This window comes from Aquarana catesbeiana, linkage group LG06 (genome assembly GCF_042186555.1).
Source record: "Aquarana catesbeiana isolate 2022-GZ linkage group LG06, ASM4218655v1, whole genome shotgun sequence".
Lineage (NCBI taxonomy): Eukaryota > Metazoa > Chordata > Amphibia > Anura > Ranidae > Aquarana > Aquarana catesbeiana.
In genome coordinates this window covers 392,324,535-392,337,967 of record NC_133329.1, presented here as the reverse complement: position 1 = coordinate 392,337,967, position 13,433 = coordinate 392,324,535, and the positions used below count along the sequence as shown (strand labels likewise).

The following is a 13,433-nucleotide window of genomic DNA, read 5'->3' as shown; positions in this document are numbered from 1 at the left end:
AACTTTCTCGACTTTCTTGCCTCAAGTTTAGCCCCTAACATCACACAAGGGCCGCACATTAATTTCAGTGATTATTCAGTGTCAGAGACAGCAGACTCACAACAGGATATAGTCAAAGACTACATGCATGACACAATAGATTGTCAGAGACTGCAGACATGATGCAAGAGATGGTTAGAGACCGCAGACATGATACAAGAGATGATCAGAGACTGCAGACATGATATAAGAAAGGGTTAGAGACCGCAGACATGATACAGGAGATGATCAGAGACTGCAGACATGATATAAGAAAGGGTTAGAGACTGCAGACACAATACAGGAGATGGTCAAAGACTGAGGATATGATACAACAGATAGAGACTGCAGACATAATACAAGGAATGGTCAGAGACTGCAGACACGATACAAGGGATGGTCAGAGACTGCAGACATAATACAGGAGATGGTCAGAGACCGCAGACATAATACAAGGGATGCTCAGGGACTGCAGATATAGTACAAGGGATGGTCGAAGACTGCAGACATAGTACAGGAGATGGTCAGAGACTGCAGACATAATACAAGGGATGGTCAGAGACTGCAGACATAATACAGGAGATGGTCAGAGACCGCAGACATAATACAAGGGATGCTCAGGGACTGCAGATATAGTACAAGGGATGGTCGAAGACTGCAGACATAGTACAGGAGATGGTCAGAGACTGCAGGGATAGTACAAGGGATGGTCGAAGACTGCTGAAATAACACAAGGGATGGTCAGAGACTACAGACACCTTGCAGGAGACTTTCAGAAACGGTGAACATGCTATAAGAGTTATTGTAGACTGGTGGGACATGCTTCCGGAGACAGTCATAGACTTGAGATATATTATAGAAGACTGCTAGAGATTACTGCTATAACAGGGTAAATAGGAAACACAGATTATTGTCCGCAGGGGGCCCGAGGGCTGCAGGTTGGGCACCAGGAATTAAGTGTCCTTTTATCAATATATATTTGAAATTAATCTTTTCTTTTAATTCCGGAGCTTAGTGTCACTTTGAGATGTATGACTTTACTCACATCACAAGATCCTCTCCGGGTGTACCGCCTGTGTATTCAGCTGTTGTGCATTTGCCATTGAAGAAATAATAATGCACGCGCGGTCCCTCTGCCTTCCATTAACTCCACATAGACACATATGTAGCAACTGACAAACGACTTCCTGGTCTGCCACAACATGACAATGGTCCATCTTGACGACCAGAAAAACAGTTGGAAAACATTAGACAATGGCCTTTGATCTGCTAAACAGTGTCAATCATATGACAAGCGTGCCCATGATTGTGTAAACTCCATGGAGGACAATGTTGTGCCATTGTTCGGAGGGCGTATCTGCAGGAAGAGGGTGTTTGTGTGTGTGAGATCCAGAGCCCGGGGCGCACTGATCTTCTTGTGTACAAGGATACGGCTCTGTTTATCAGTTGTGCCGTATATTGCAATGCCTAGACATCCCGGCCTTTGTTGGGTCAGATTGGAAACATTCGTTGGGTTGAGAAGTATCACAATATTCTACAGGATCATTCATAGGAATCCCATGTAATAAATGTATCAATGTATCCTCAACAGGTAGAATATTTTCCTATAACCAAACTTCCAAAATGGGAAGAGGGACACCTTTAAGCTGGGTGTACACTAATAGAACTTCAAATGAAAATTTGTAGGAAGATTCCCAGTAAATTCGAATGTAGTTCAAAATTTTGATTGTTTTTAACATTCGATTTTAGAATGAATGGACTTTACCAACTGAAAACCACATGCACCATTAGAAATCCATACAGTCGAGAACATTTTTCCATCCTGCTTCTTCGAATTTTCATATCGTCATTGCATATTGCGTATGTGGGCCCATTCCAAAAAACTGACATGTTTTTCAATAGCAAGACAATTAAATAATACAATTACATACGGAGATATTTCAGGCCAAACATAAGGTCAGATGGGGAGGTAAGCGAGACAGAGGGATTTGCTTCCACAAGAGGGATTGTCCATCCTTAAAAAGGGACTGTTGGGAGCCATGTTGTAGTCCCCAGGAGATACAACAGGCCAACAAGTATGCAATTTTCCAGCATGCATGCAAACAGAATTGTCAGTTGTGGTTGAAACTGCAAGATGACAACCTGAAATGACTCCCTAAATTTAGATATTGCCCACTATAAAATTGTTATTCTTTACAATATTTTTTTCTTACGATCAAGACTAGGAAAAGCTTCCCAATATTAACACCATCTCTAAAGGTATCTGACTCTGTGCATAACTCTGCTCTGACCTTTCACCCTTCTCCTCCTTGACCTACCTGCGACCTCACGCTTCACCTGCGGGGCACGTAAGTCTTGTTAGAAAACAACTTGTCAGAGAAGCTTTGGCTTTCATACCAATTAGCTCGAGGCTTGTTTCCATAAATCTTTAAGCCTCCCCTTTATTTGCCTGGACTCATATTGACAGTTGTTGCAAAAATTTCTGTTAACCCTTTGGTCTCGGAGAGACAGCTCAATAAAAATAAGCTGGATGGATGTGTAAACAAATCCGAGACACTTTCAAGTTCACTTTGACTTCTCAGAGTAGAGAAATCCTAGTTAATCTCTGGCATCAATAACGTATTATTGGTAACGAGACTGTATACCTGGAGACTTCTGTGTTGATCTAGAGCTCGGCCCAACGCTTGCATCTTCCTCACAACCTTCATTTGTGGGATGCATGCTCTGGAACGTGGAGCTTTTTTTTTTATAATAAATGGGCAAAAAAAGCTTTTGTCTATGACCTGAGACTCACCAGTCCTAAAAGTAATGCAAGATGGGTCATTTAGCTGTAAAGGTGGATTATGAGACTGTTAAGGAACCCATATCTCAACCAACTGATGTTCTACAGGGATTTTGAAGGTGGGATTGTGCATGTTCCACTGTCGTCTTATATCTGTGGGTGGCTAAAGAGGAGACAGAAAGTTCAATTCCAGTCCAGGAATCTCAAATCAGGGATAAGTGGAGGAATATCAGCTAAAAGCTAAAGTTTAGGTAGGACTCATTTTACATAGTGTGAAGAGAGGTATCCCTATGACCGCAAATCAATATCATCCCAGGTGCAATGGTAAGTGGCAACATCAGCCTAGACTCTGGCCAGGCCATGCCCCTGATGCGTTTTGCTCCACCCCTCGGAGCTTAGTCATGTTTCCCATGATTAAGCTCCGAGGGCCGGAGCAAAAAGCATAGAGGTGTGGCCTGGCTGGAGTCCAGGCTGAGGTTGCCACTTACCATTGCACCTGGGATGATATGGATATGCGGTCATAGGGATACCTCTCTTCATTCTGAGTTATCACTGGAGCCAGGACAGACTCCCTCTCGACCAGCACTCCCAGTGGTAGACATTAAGGACTAGTACAACCTCCAGAGAGCCTGAGCGGCACATGATACAGGTCTTTTGGGTCAGTAAATTTACATTGGACCTTGGACCATACCCGCTACTATAATGATCGTCGCTAGCTTTCGGGTCCCATACTGTAATTTTTGGGATGCATGCTCTGGAATGTTTTTTTTTTGTAATAAATGGGCAAAAAAGGCTTTTGCCTATGACCTGAGACTCACTAGTCATAAAAATAATGCAAGACAGGTCAATGAGCTGTAAAGGTAGATTATAATGCCCTGTACACACGGTCAGACATTGATCAGACATTCCGACAACAAAATCCATGGATTTTTTCGGACGGATGTTGGCTCAAACTTGTCTTGCATACACACGGTCACACAAAGTTGTCAGAAAATCCGATCGTTCTGAACGCGGTGACGTAAAACATGTACGTCGGGACTATAAACGGGGCAGTAGCCAATAGCTTTCATCTCTTAATTTATTCTGAGCATGCGTGGCACTTTGTGCGTCGGATTTGTGTACACACGATCGGAATTTCCGACAACAGGTTTTGTTGTCGGAAAATTTTATAGCATGCTCTCAAACTTTGTGTGTCGGAAATTCCTATGGAAAATGTGTGATGGAGCCCACACACGGTCGGAATTTCCGACAACAAGGTCCTATCACACATTTTCCATCGGAAAATCCTATCGTGTGTACAGGGCATAAGGCTGTAAAGGAGCTCATATCTCAACCAACTGATGTTCTACAGGGCTTTTGATGGTTGGATTGTGCATGTTCCACTGCCATCTAATATCGGTAGGTGGCTAAAGAGGAGACAAAATGTTGAATTCTTGTCCAGAAATCTCAAATCAGGTATAAGCGGAGAAATGTCAGCTTAAAGCTGAAGTTTAGGTAGGACAATTCTTACTTAGTTGCACTGGTCTACCTTGGACCATACCTGGTACTATATGGATGATCGCCACTACCTTCCAGATCCTGTGCCAAGAAACTGCCCCGCTGCATTGTGGACCCAGGAGGTAGCTCACTTGGCACAGGTGCCATTGGACAAGATGGAGAGGTGGGGCGGTGATGTCCACCTTGTCCATTCAGAGTACACTTTGCACTCATTGAGAAAATGCATAGCATTCTTTGAATGGTTGCCCAGGCCAAGCATACAACCTCCTGTGTTCATTAAACAGCAGTACAGCTGCTTGGCACGGGACCCAGAAGCTGGTGGCAATCACTGTAGCAATGCCTGCTACAGTGATTTCCAGCTTCCATAGGGATCCCACAGGTATGGCACATACTTACTTACAGTAGATGCCTTCCACTGTCAGAACTGTCTTGTCTGGAACACCCAGTGATTGTGAGGAGCCTCTCCCTGATTGCTACCAGAGTACTCTAGTTCCATTGGGGAGGACCTGTGTCCTCAGGCCCGGGATCCCTCCAGCTGTGTTACCAGAGCTACCTGTAAGGGATGCTATATATAACTAGGGATGGGCCTGATGTAAAACAAGTGAACATATGGGGCACTCACAGGACATTTGCCCACCGCAGAGTGCCCCATAATGCACTGCGAGTTCGCAGTGCATTGAAGGCTGCTGATTGGCCAAAGCATGCACCTGACCTGTATGCTTTGGCCAGTCACACTGTGATGTACAGTGAGAGCCATGATTGGCCAAAGGCAAGTGCCTTTGGCCAATCATAGTTCAGGGGCTAAGTCCCAGACCCTCGGTTTTTCATCCCGCGGTCATCACCACTGATGCTGAAGCACTTTAGGAGCTGATTACTCGTTTGACATGCCAGCACGATTGAGTGCCTTCTATGTGAGTGTGCTACCTTGATTTTATCCAACATTAATCATTCTGACAGAGAGCACTAGATTTCCTTTTGTTTGATTTTCATATACTGCTGATTGAGAGCATGCAGCACTGACAGGAGGTGTTGGAGATTAAAGAGCGGACCAGGAGCATTTATCTGATATTATTATTATTATTATTATTATACAGTATTTATATAGCGCCAACAGTTTACGTAGCGCTTTACAACTTGAGGGTAGACAGTACAAATACAATACAATTTGATACAGTAGGAATCAGAGGGCCCTGCACCTTAGAGCTTACAATCTAAGAGAGAAGGTCAAGAGATACAAGAGGTAATAACTATGGGTGATGTGCTGATTGAGAAGTGCAGTTGTTAGGTGGGGGCCAGATAGGCTTCTCTGAAGAGATGAGTTTTCAGGGATCGTCTGAAAGTGGATAAAGTAGGAGAAAATCGGACGGATTGGGGTAGAGCATTCCGGAGGATGAAGGAGGCTCTGGAGAAGTTCTGAAGGCGAGCATGGGATGAGGTGACAAGGGAGTTTGAGAGCAGGAGGTCTTGGGAGGAGCGAAGAGAACGATTAGGTTGGTATTTTGTGACTAGGTTAGAGATGTAGCTGGGGGCCAGGTTGTGGATGGCTTTGTAAGTTATAGTTAGTATCTTGAATTTAATTCGGTGACTGAGTGGCAGCCAATGGAGGGATTGGCAGAGGGGTGTGGCAGACGCTGAGCCGTTTGTGTGGTGGATGAGCCTGGCAGCAGCGTTCATGACGGGCTGAAGTGTGGATAGCCTATTTAGAGGTAAACCAATGAGGAGGGAGTTGCAGTAGTCGAGGTGGGAGATGACCAGAGAGTGGATTAGAAGCTTTGTGGTGTCATTGGTTAGGAAGGGGCGTATCTTGGAGATGTTGCGAAGATTGAGGCGGCAAGCTTTGGATAGTGATAGAATGTGGGGTCGAAAGGTTAGTTCAGAGTCCAGGATTACACCTAGGACCTTGGCGTGGGGAGATGGGTTGATAGTTGAGCCGTTGACCTTGACAGGGAAATCAGGGGAAGTGGCACCTGAGGGAGGAAATATCATGAGCTCGGTTATCATCCCTATTAGGGGGACTGCTTGCTTAGACCCACTTATGAAAAAGGGGTCTAAGTATAAGGTGAGCGGCCATACATTCACCGGTGGAGGATTATTATTGAAGAGCACATTTACTTTGTAACACGGAGATGGAAGATCACAGTATATTGTTTCATTCACTAGCACAATTAACTTTTGAGCCATTTATTTGGACTGATTTCCACAATTTTCTTTGATTGTATCAGGTTTGTTTTGCCTTTAGAACACATTGACACACAGTTATTCACATGTATTGTTTGGAATCTTTGATACATTGTTGCTAGTTGCGCTGCACTATATTATTCTGAAAAAATGAAAACACTCCGCCTCCATGGGAGGCCTCCCACCGACTGCTTTCCCATGGAAGCGGAGCATTTTCATTTTTTGCTATTTTTCGGGTACCCGATACCCATTCACATGGGGGGCCTAGGATCTGGGGGCCCCCTTGTTAAAGGGGGCTTCCAGATCCCGATAAGCCCCCTGCCCGTAGACCCTGACAACCACCGCCCAGGGTTGTCGGGAAGAGGCCCTTGTCCCTATCAAGATGGGGACAAGGTGCTTTGGTGTGGGGGGGTGCGCAGAGCCCCCCCCTGCCCCAAAGCTCCCACCCCTCCCATGTTGAGGGCATGTGGCCCGGTATGGTTCAGGAGGGGGGGCACTCGCTCATCCCCTCTTTTCCTGACCTGTCAGGCTGCATGCTCGGATAAGGGTCTGGTATGGATTTTGGGGGGAAACCCATGCCGTTTTATTTTTTTCCTTTTTTTTTATCTATATTGCCAGGAGCCGTCAATACATTACAGCCGCGAACAAGTTTAAATTACATTTTTTCCTTTAGAAATTTCATTATTGTTGCGGCATGTTCTATACATCACACAGATGCGCCACTTTACAGGCAGACTAAGGTGACCCCCAGGCACAATGTTTAAAGGAATATTTAATTTTTATAATTTCACTTTAAGCATCATTAAAATCACTGCTTCTTTAAAAACAATCTTTTAAAAACTTTTTTTTGCTTTGATGCATGTCCCCCTAGGGCAGTACCCAGGTCCCAATACACTTTTTATGGCAATAACTTGCATATAAGCCTTTAAAATGAGCACTTTTTCATGTTCGTGTAACATAGGCTTTAATAGAGTTTGCATGTTCCCTAGAACTTTTTGCCTGTTCGAGGTGTTCTGGTGCAAACCGAACCGGGGGGCGTTCGCCCATCCCTATATATATATATATATATATATATATATATATATATATATATATATATATATATATATATATATATATATATATATATATATATATATATATATATATCAATATATATATATATCACAAGTAGCTGTCTGTGTTCTGAACTGTTTTACTGAAGTAATGATTCTCAGCTAGACTCTCTGTTGCATTAGAGTCTTATAGAGATTGTGCTATGTAGCCACTTATTACGCTGATTGAGCCGCAGAGACATTACTGGGAAGAGTTCATATTTGTGCAGCTTTCATAGTCTGGTTTGTATTAATGTGCAGTTATGCATGCTTTTGGCCATTCTGACCTTGTTTGCGCTAATAATTCTAACTTTGAACCTGTTTAGTAAACTGCAGGTTACAGTTACTCTCTTCCTGATCATTCGGCATATTATGCATCCTGTTACAGAAATAGCGCCAGCAATAAAAAATAAGTAATGGTTGCTCCCCCCCCCCCTTCCCCGCACATATTGGATTTAGTGCTCGTTTAGTCTAGAGGAACGCTAATAGAATTAATTGCTTATCTTAGTCTTCAGTCCTGCAGGCTTCTTCCCCATCAGACGCCTGTCGTATAATTGCCACATCTCCAATCTCTTCACATACAATGCAGGACTAGCAGAGTTTATAAAGTGCCCCCCCCCCCTTCCCCCAACACCCACATAGACCCTGTGCAAAAATTAGCAGTTTGACACTTGCATACTGTTTCACATGCCCTCTTACTGTTGCCCCACGTGCAATGTGATTGGCTGTAGCTGAACTGCATTGGAGGAGGACAGGCTCATATGCTCCTGAAATTTAGTTAAGGAATGGGGGATGTTCAAACCCCTCCACACATTGGGGTTGATTTACTAAAACCGAAGAGTGCAAAATCTGATGCAGCTCTGCATAGAAACCAATCAGCGTCCAGGTTTTTTTTGTTGTCAAAGTTTAATTGAACAAGCTGAAGTTAGAAGCTGATTGGCTGCCATGCACAGCTGCACCAGATTTTGCACTCTCCAGTTTTAGTAAATCAACCCCATAGAGCCTATGCAATTATCAGCTCTTTGCTATAGTTGACATTTGCATACTGGTTGACATGTCACCTTCCACTTGCCCCCATGTGACAGTGTTCAGACCTGGTGATTGGTTGAGGCTGCAGAACTGGATTGGCGGAGGAAAGGTTCACGTGCTCCCAAAATTCTTAAGTAGCTGGTCTATAGGCAGGGTTGTAGCATGGATCTGGGAAGCAGGCAGGAATGGTATGGTGAGTTAAGGAATGGAGCGTACCTGCTATGCTCCATAAGAGTAGGTGTTTGTAGTATATAAAACCTTCATTACAAGAAGAATGTATGTCGTCTATGTGCCGTGGCCATTGCACGTATACGTTAAAGAATATCTAAAGCCAATTTTTTTTCCCTTTGGAAAAAATGGGGAAGGCTGAAAACCTCTGGCATGTTTTTATTGACATCCATGTCTCTGCTGGGGAGATTAACCCTTTCTTTTTGTCCTGGTGATCATTATCATAGGGACAAAATATGATGGAAAATCCAAAATGTTACAATTGAACTCAGAGGGGATTTTCCTCACTTTGGAGAGGTTTCCTTTAACTTCCTGTTTTGTCTCTGGGACAGGAAATGATGGGAAATATCCACATTGGGTATCAGATAGCAATAAACACCTGATAGAAGTTCCAACCCCTCCACACTCCAAAATATTAAGAAAGTGCTGGCTTTAAATATATTTTAAGTTTTGTGATCCTTTAACTATTTTCTTTTTTTTTTTCTTTTTACCTTCTTTAGGTTGTGATGGACAACATGAAACGGAAATGCAAATGCCATGGAACTTCAGGAAGCTGCCAGCTCAAGACCTGTTGGCAGGTCACCCCTGAGTTTCGAGCGATTGGCTCCGTTCTGAAGGACAGGTTCACGGTGGCCACCCTTATAAGGCCCCACAACAGAAACAATGGACAGCTGGGCCAGCTGGAGCAGACGCAGGCCCCGTATCGGAGGCGAGCCAGCATTAATGACTTGGTGTATTTCGAGAAGTCGCCCGACTTCTGTGAGCAGGAGCTGCATATGGACTCGGCTGGGACGCAAGGGCGGATATGCAACAAAACCAGCCCCGGTATGGACAACTGTGAGAGCCTCTGCTGCGGCCGGGGCCACAACATCCTGCGGCAGACGCGCAGCGAGCGCTGCAACTGCAAGTTCCACTGGTGCTGCTATGTGGTGTGCGAGGAGTGCCGCATCACGGAGTGGGTGAGCGTGTGTAAATAAAGAGCGGACGCTACGAGGATTACCCGGCTTCCAAGATTTGATATGAAAAATAAAAAAACAAGGAGGTTCTCTATGGGAAAAATAAATATTATCACTCCAAGAGCAGAGATGCTCAGGGACTTACAGGCCTTCAACTCATGCATCTCCCATCTCCCTCATAGATTAGCCTGGGACTACATTGCACCGCTGACTGCCCGTGTTTACTTCTTCACATACCGGATTTCGGTTGCCCAATATGAAATAAAGATGATCTGTAATTCAAGGCAAAGTGACAGGTACTCTTGTCAGAGCCTTGGTGACAACTCGGTGTGGCTGCTCAAACCACCAGGTCAAAACCAAATCAATAAACTTAGACATTGGACTTAAAATAAGAAGCAAAGCTTGGACTGTATATCCAAAAATATAAAAACACAGGAAAAAAATAGGACTTTTCAAAGCAAAATAAGATTAATTTAACTCCTAATAAATGTCCTAAATAAATGTAAAGGTTAAAACATGCTTTTATTACCTGTAACCCTCCCCCTTCATTTTTAGGGATGTGTTTAGTTGAAAAGACCTGTCTTAAATTGGCCATACACTATACCAGGGATATGCAATTAGCGGACCTCCAGCTGTTGCAGAACTACAAGTCCCAGGAGGCATAGCAAGACTCTGACAGCCACAAGCATGACACCCAGAGTCAGAGGCATGATGGGACTTGTAGTTTTGCAACAGCTGGAGGTCCGCTAATTGCATATCCCTGCACTATACAATCTCCTTTTTTTGGGGGGGGGGGGTCTTTTTTATTTTAGTACTTGAGCCGGCCATAGACGGTTCGAATCTTGACCAGTTTAGCGAGAACCGGCTGAGATTTGAACCGCGTGTGGGCAGGCTGAATGTACAAAGTTGATCAATCGATTGATCAACATGGGTACAACCAGCCTGCCGGATTCACTTGCAATTATCGCTAGGGGCTACTATAGCCCCTGGTGATAATCACTGTCTTCTGCCCGCCGGGAGAAGACAATGGCTCAGCAGGAGGGAATCCCCTGTCAGCACTGTGTGTATAGATGGGGGAATCGTGCAAATTTCTTTCCTGCAACCTGCGATTGCCGGAAAGATTTGCACCATCTATGGCCTGTCTACGTATGCAAAATTACAAAACAGAGCCTCCTGGGCATATTCCGGGTTCAAGGCACAATCTCCTTTATATTTACCAAAACTATGTATTATAAGGAAAAACCTAAACAACCCATTCAATTTGTATCAAATCAGGCACTACATAGTTGATGGTAGATCTTCAGGGGCGTGTACAATCAGATTGTATAATGCACGGTCACCTTTCGATTTACCATAAACTATGTAACGTGAGAGCCTATCATGACAATTCATACAGTGAGGCTGATTTACTAAAACTGGGGAGTGCAAAATCTGGTGCAGCTCTGCATGGCAGCCAATCAGCTTCTAACTTCACTTTGTTCAATAAAGCTGGAACAATAAAAACTGGAAGCTGATTGGTTTCTGTGCAGAGCTGCACCAGATTTTGCACTCTCCAGTTTTAGTAAATCAACCTCAGTCTGTATTCCGAATTTCCGATAGGTCCTTGCACAGAGGGAATAAAGGTGATTGTACTATCAGAATGTATAGTAGATGGCCAGCTTCCCACACACTTTACAATTTCTGTACAAGCCGATTTTTATGTGTCAAAAACGATATCATGTGAGAGCTTACCTAAGCCGACCATTCAGTTTGTATACAATCAGACAGGTCTTTTCTCTAAATTGGGGAATCTAAATCTAGCCATACACCTTGCAATCAAATTGTACAATCTATCAAACTATGTGGTAAGAGAGCCAATCTGACTGCATACAAATTGAATGGATTGTTTAGATCCCACTGAGACTGTTCACCTAGCCAATTCATCCACCTCTTTGCTCAGGATGTCTCTATGTCTTTGACGGGCGGTGAGCTTTAGAGATCTGCTTTGCCTTGCTGCAAAAAAGAAAAAAAAATACAATTTTGGGAGACTGATGTAAATCAGATCAGTTTTTATACAGTATAGACCGGCATTCTACTTTAAAGCCCAACGCCAGCTTTGCTATCACTTTAAATAAATTAGTTTGGGCCAGCTTGGCCCGAATGAACTATTTACAGTATAGTGATGCTAAAGTTGGAGTTAGGACTGCCATAAACGGTTCGAATCTCGGCCAGTTCAACTGTGTGTGGGCAGGGTGAATGTACCAATTTGAGCAATCAATCAACTTGGGTACAATCAGCCTTCCGTATTCACTTGCGATTATCGCTTATAGCTGGTATAGCCGCTAGCAATTATCACTGTCTTCTCCTTGCAGGGATCCCCCACCGCTGGGAAAAGACAATTGCTCGGCAGGAGAGATTCCCCTGTCAGCACCATCAGTGTTGATGGGGGGATCGTGCAAAAGAAATTTGCACCGTCTATGGCCGGCCTTAGGCTTTAATTAGAGCCATCCTTATCTGGCATCCGGACTGGTCTGTTGTATCTCACTGTATGTGAGCCTATGTAACCATATTGCTGCTTTTTTCTTTTTACCTTGTGGTTTGATATTTTTCTGGAACACCAATTGTTTTTGTTTTTTTTTAACAAATGTGCAGACTCCATGCAGCTGTCAGGGAGTGATGGAGTAGATCACTTATTATGTAGACTTGCATTCTATTTTAATTGGAGCCGTCCTCCTTATCAGGCGTCTGGGGCGGTCTGCTATATCCTATGTGGGCCTATGGAACCATTTTGCTGCTTTTCTACCTTCCTGGTGATTTGAAATTTCTTTAAAACACCAATTGTTTTTTTCTCAAATGCACAGACTCCATGTGGCTGCCAGGCAGGGGTGAATGTGACACCAACAGGGGTTCTGTGCGACGTTATGTTGCCTTTTCTTCTGTGAAGTGTGGATTCTGTTTCTACTAAACATTTCCAACAGGCAGCGTTTGTGTAATTTTCACTTAGCACATTTAAAGCAGAAACTCAGAACATTGCTAAAAGATCAACGCTTTAAAGTAGAACTCCAGGCAAATACAGACAGATCGAAAAAATAGAGTCATAAGGTGTAGTTAAAAATCCTGCTAATGTAACCGCCAGGATTCTATCTTTATGCTATCTTCCCACAGTGGCGTTGCAGAGGACTGCCTTCAGAAATCACAGCCCCTCCCAAAATACAGAAATTACTCAGATGTACAGGCATACCCCACTTTTAAGTACACAATGGGGTTTATTTACTAAAGCTAGAAAGTGCAAAATCAGGCTCACTTCTGCATAGAAACCAATGAGCTTCCAGGTTTTATTACCAAAGCTTAATTGAACAAGCTGGGGTTAGAAGCTCATTGGTTTCTATGCAGAAGTGAGCCTGATTTTGCACTTTCTAGCTTTAGTAAATAAACCCCATTGCGTACTTAAAAGTGGGGTATGCCTGTACTGAAGACAGAGGCTCCTGTTCATTCATAAACTGGAGCATTGTAAACAACTTTTACTATGCTCAGTTATGAATAGACACAGGAGTGATTGGTACCAATCCCTCACTTTGTCCAATTCAGAAAAGGAAGGTGCCAGTAAATGACATATTTACCAGCCTCTTCCTTCACTCTCGATCCGCCTGTGAACCCCCAGCAGCCGGTGGG

At 43.8% G+C, this 13,433-nt stretch overlaps 1 protein-coding gene across 1 annotated transcript in view; it reads left to right on the top strand.

Annotated features, from left to right (window-relative positions):
* The window catches only part of WNT10A (Wnt family member 10A), a 103,441-nt gene extending 90,438 nt beyond the window's left edge, over window positions 1-13,003 (top strand). Inside the window, exon 4 of the mRNA XM_073634347.1 lies at window positions 9,327-13,003. Coding sequence (XP_073490448.1) covers window positions 9,327-9,803 — 477 coding nt within the window. The 3' untranslated portion in view covers window positions 9,804-13,003. The remainder of the gene's footprint in view (window positions 1-9,326) is intronic.
* Window positions 13,004-13,433: the final 430 nt, after the last annotated feature.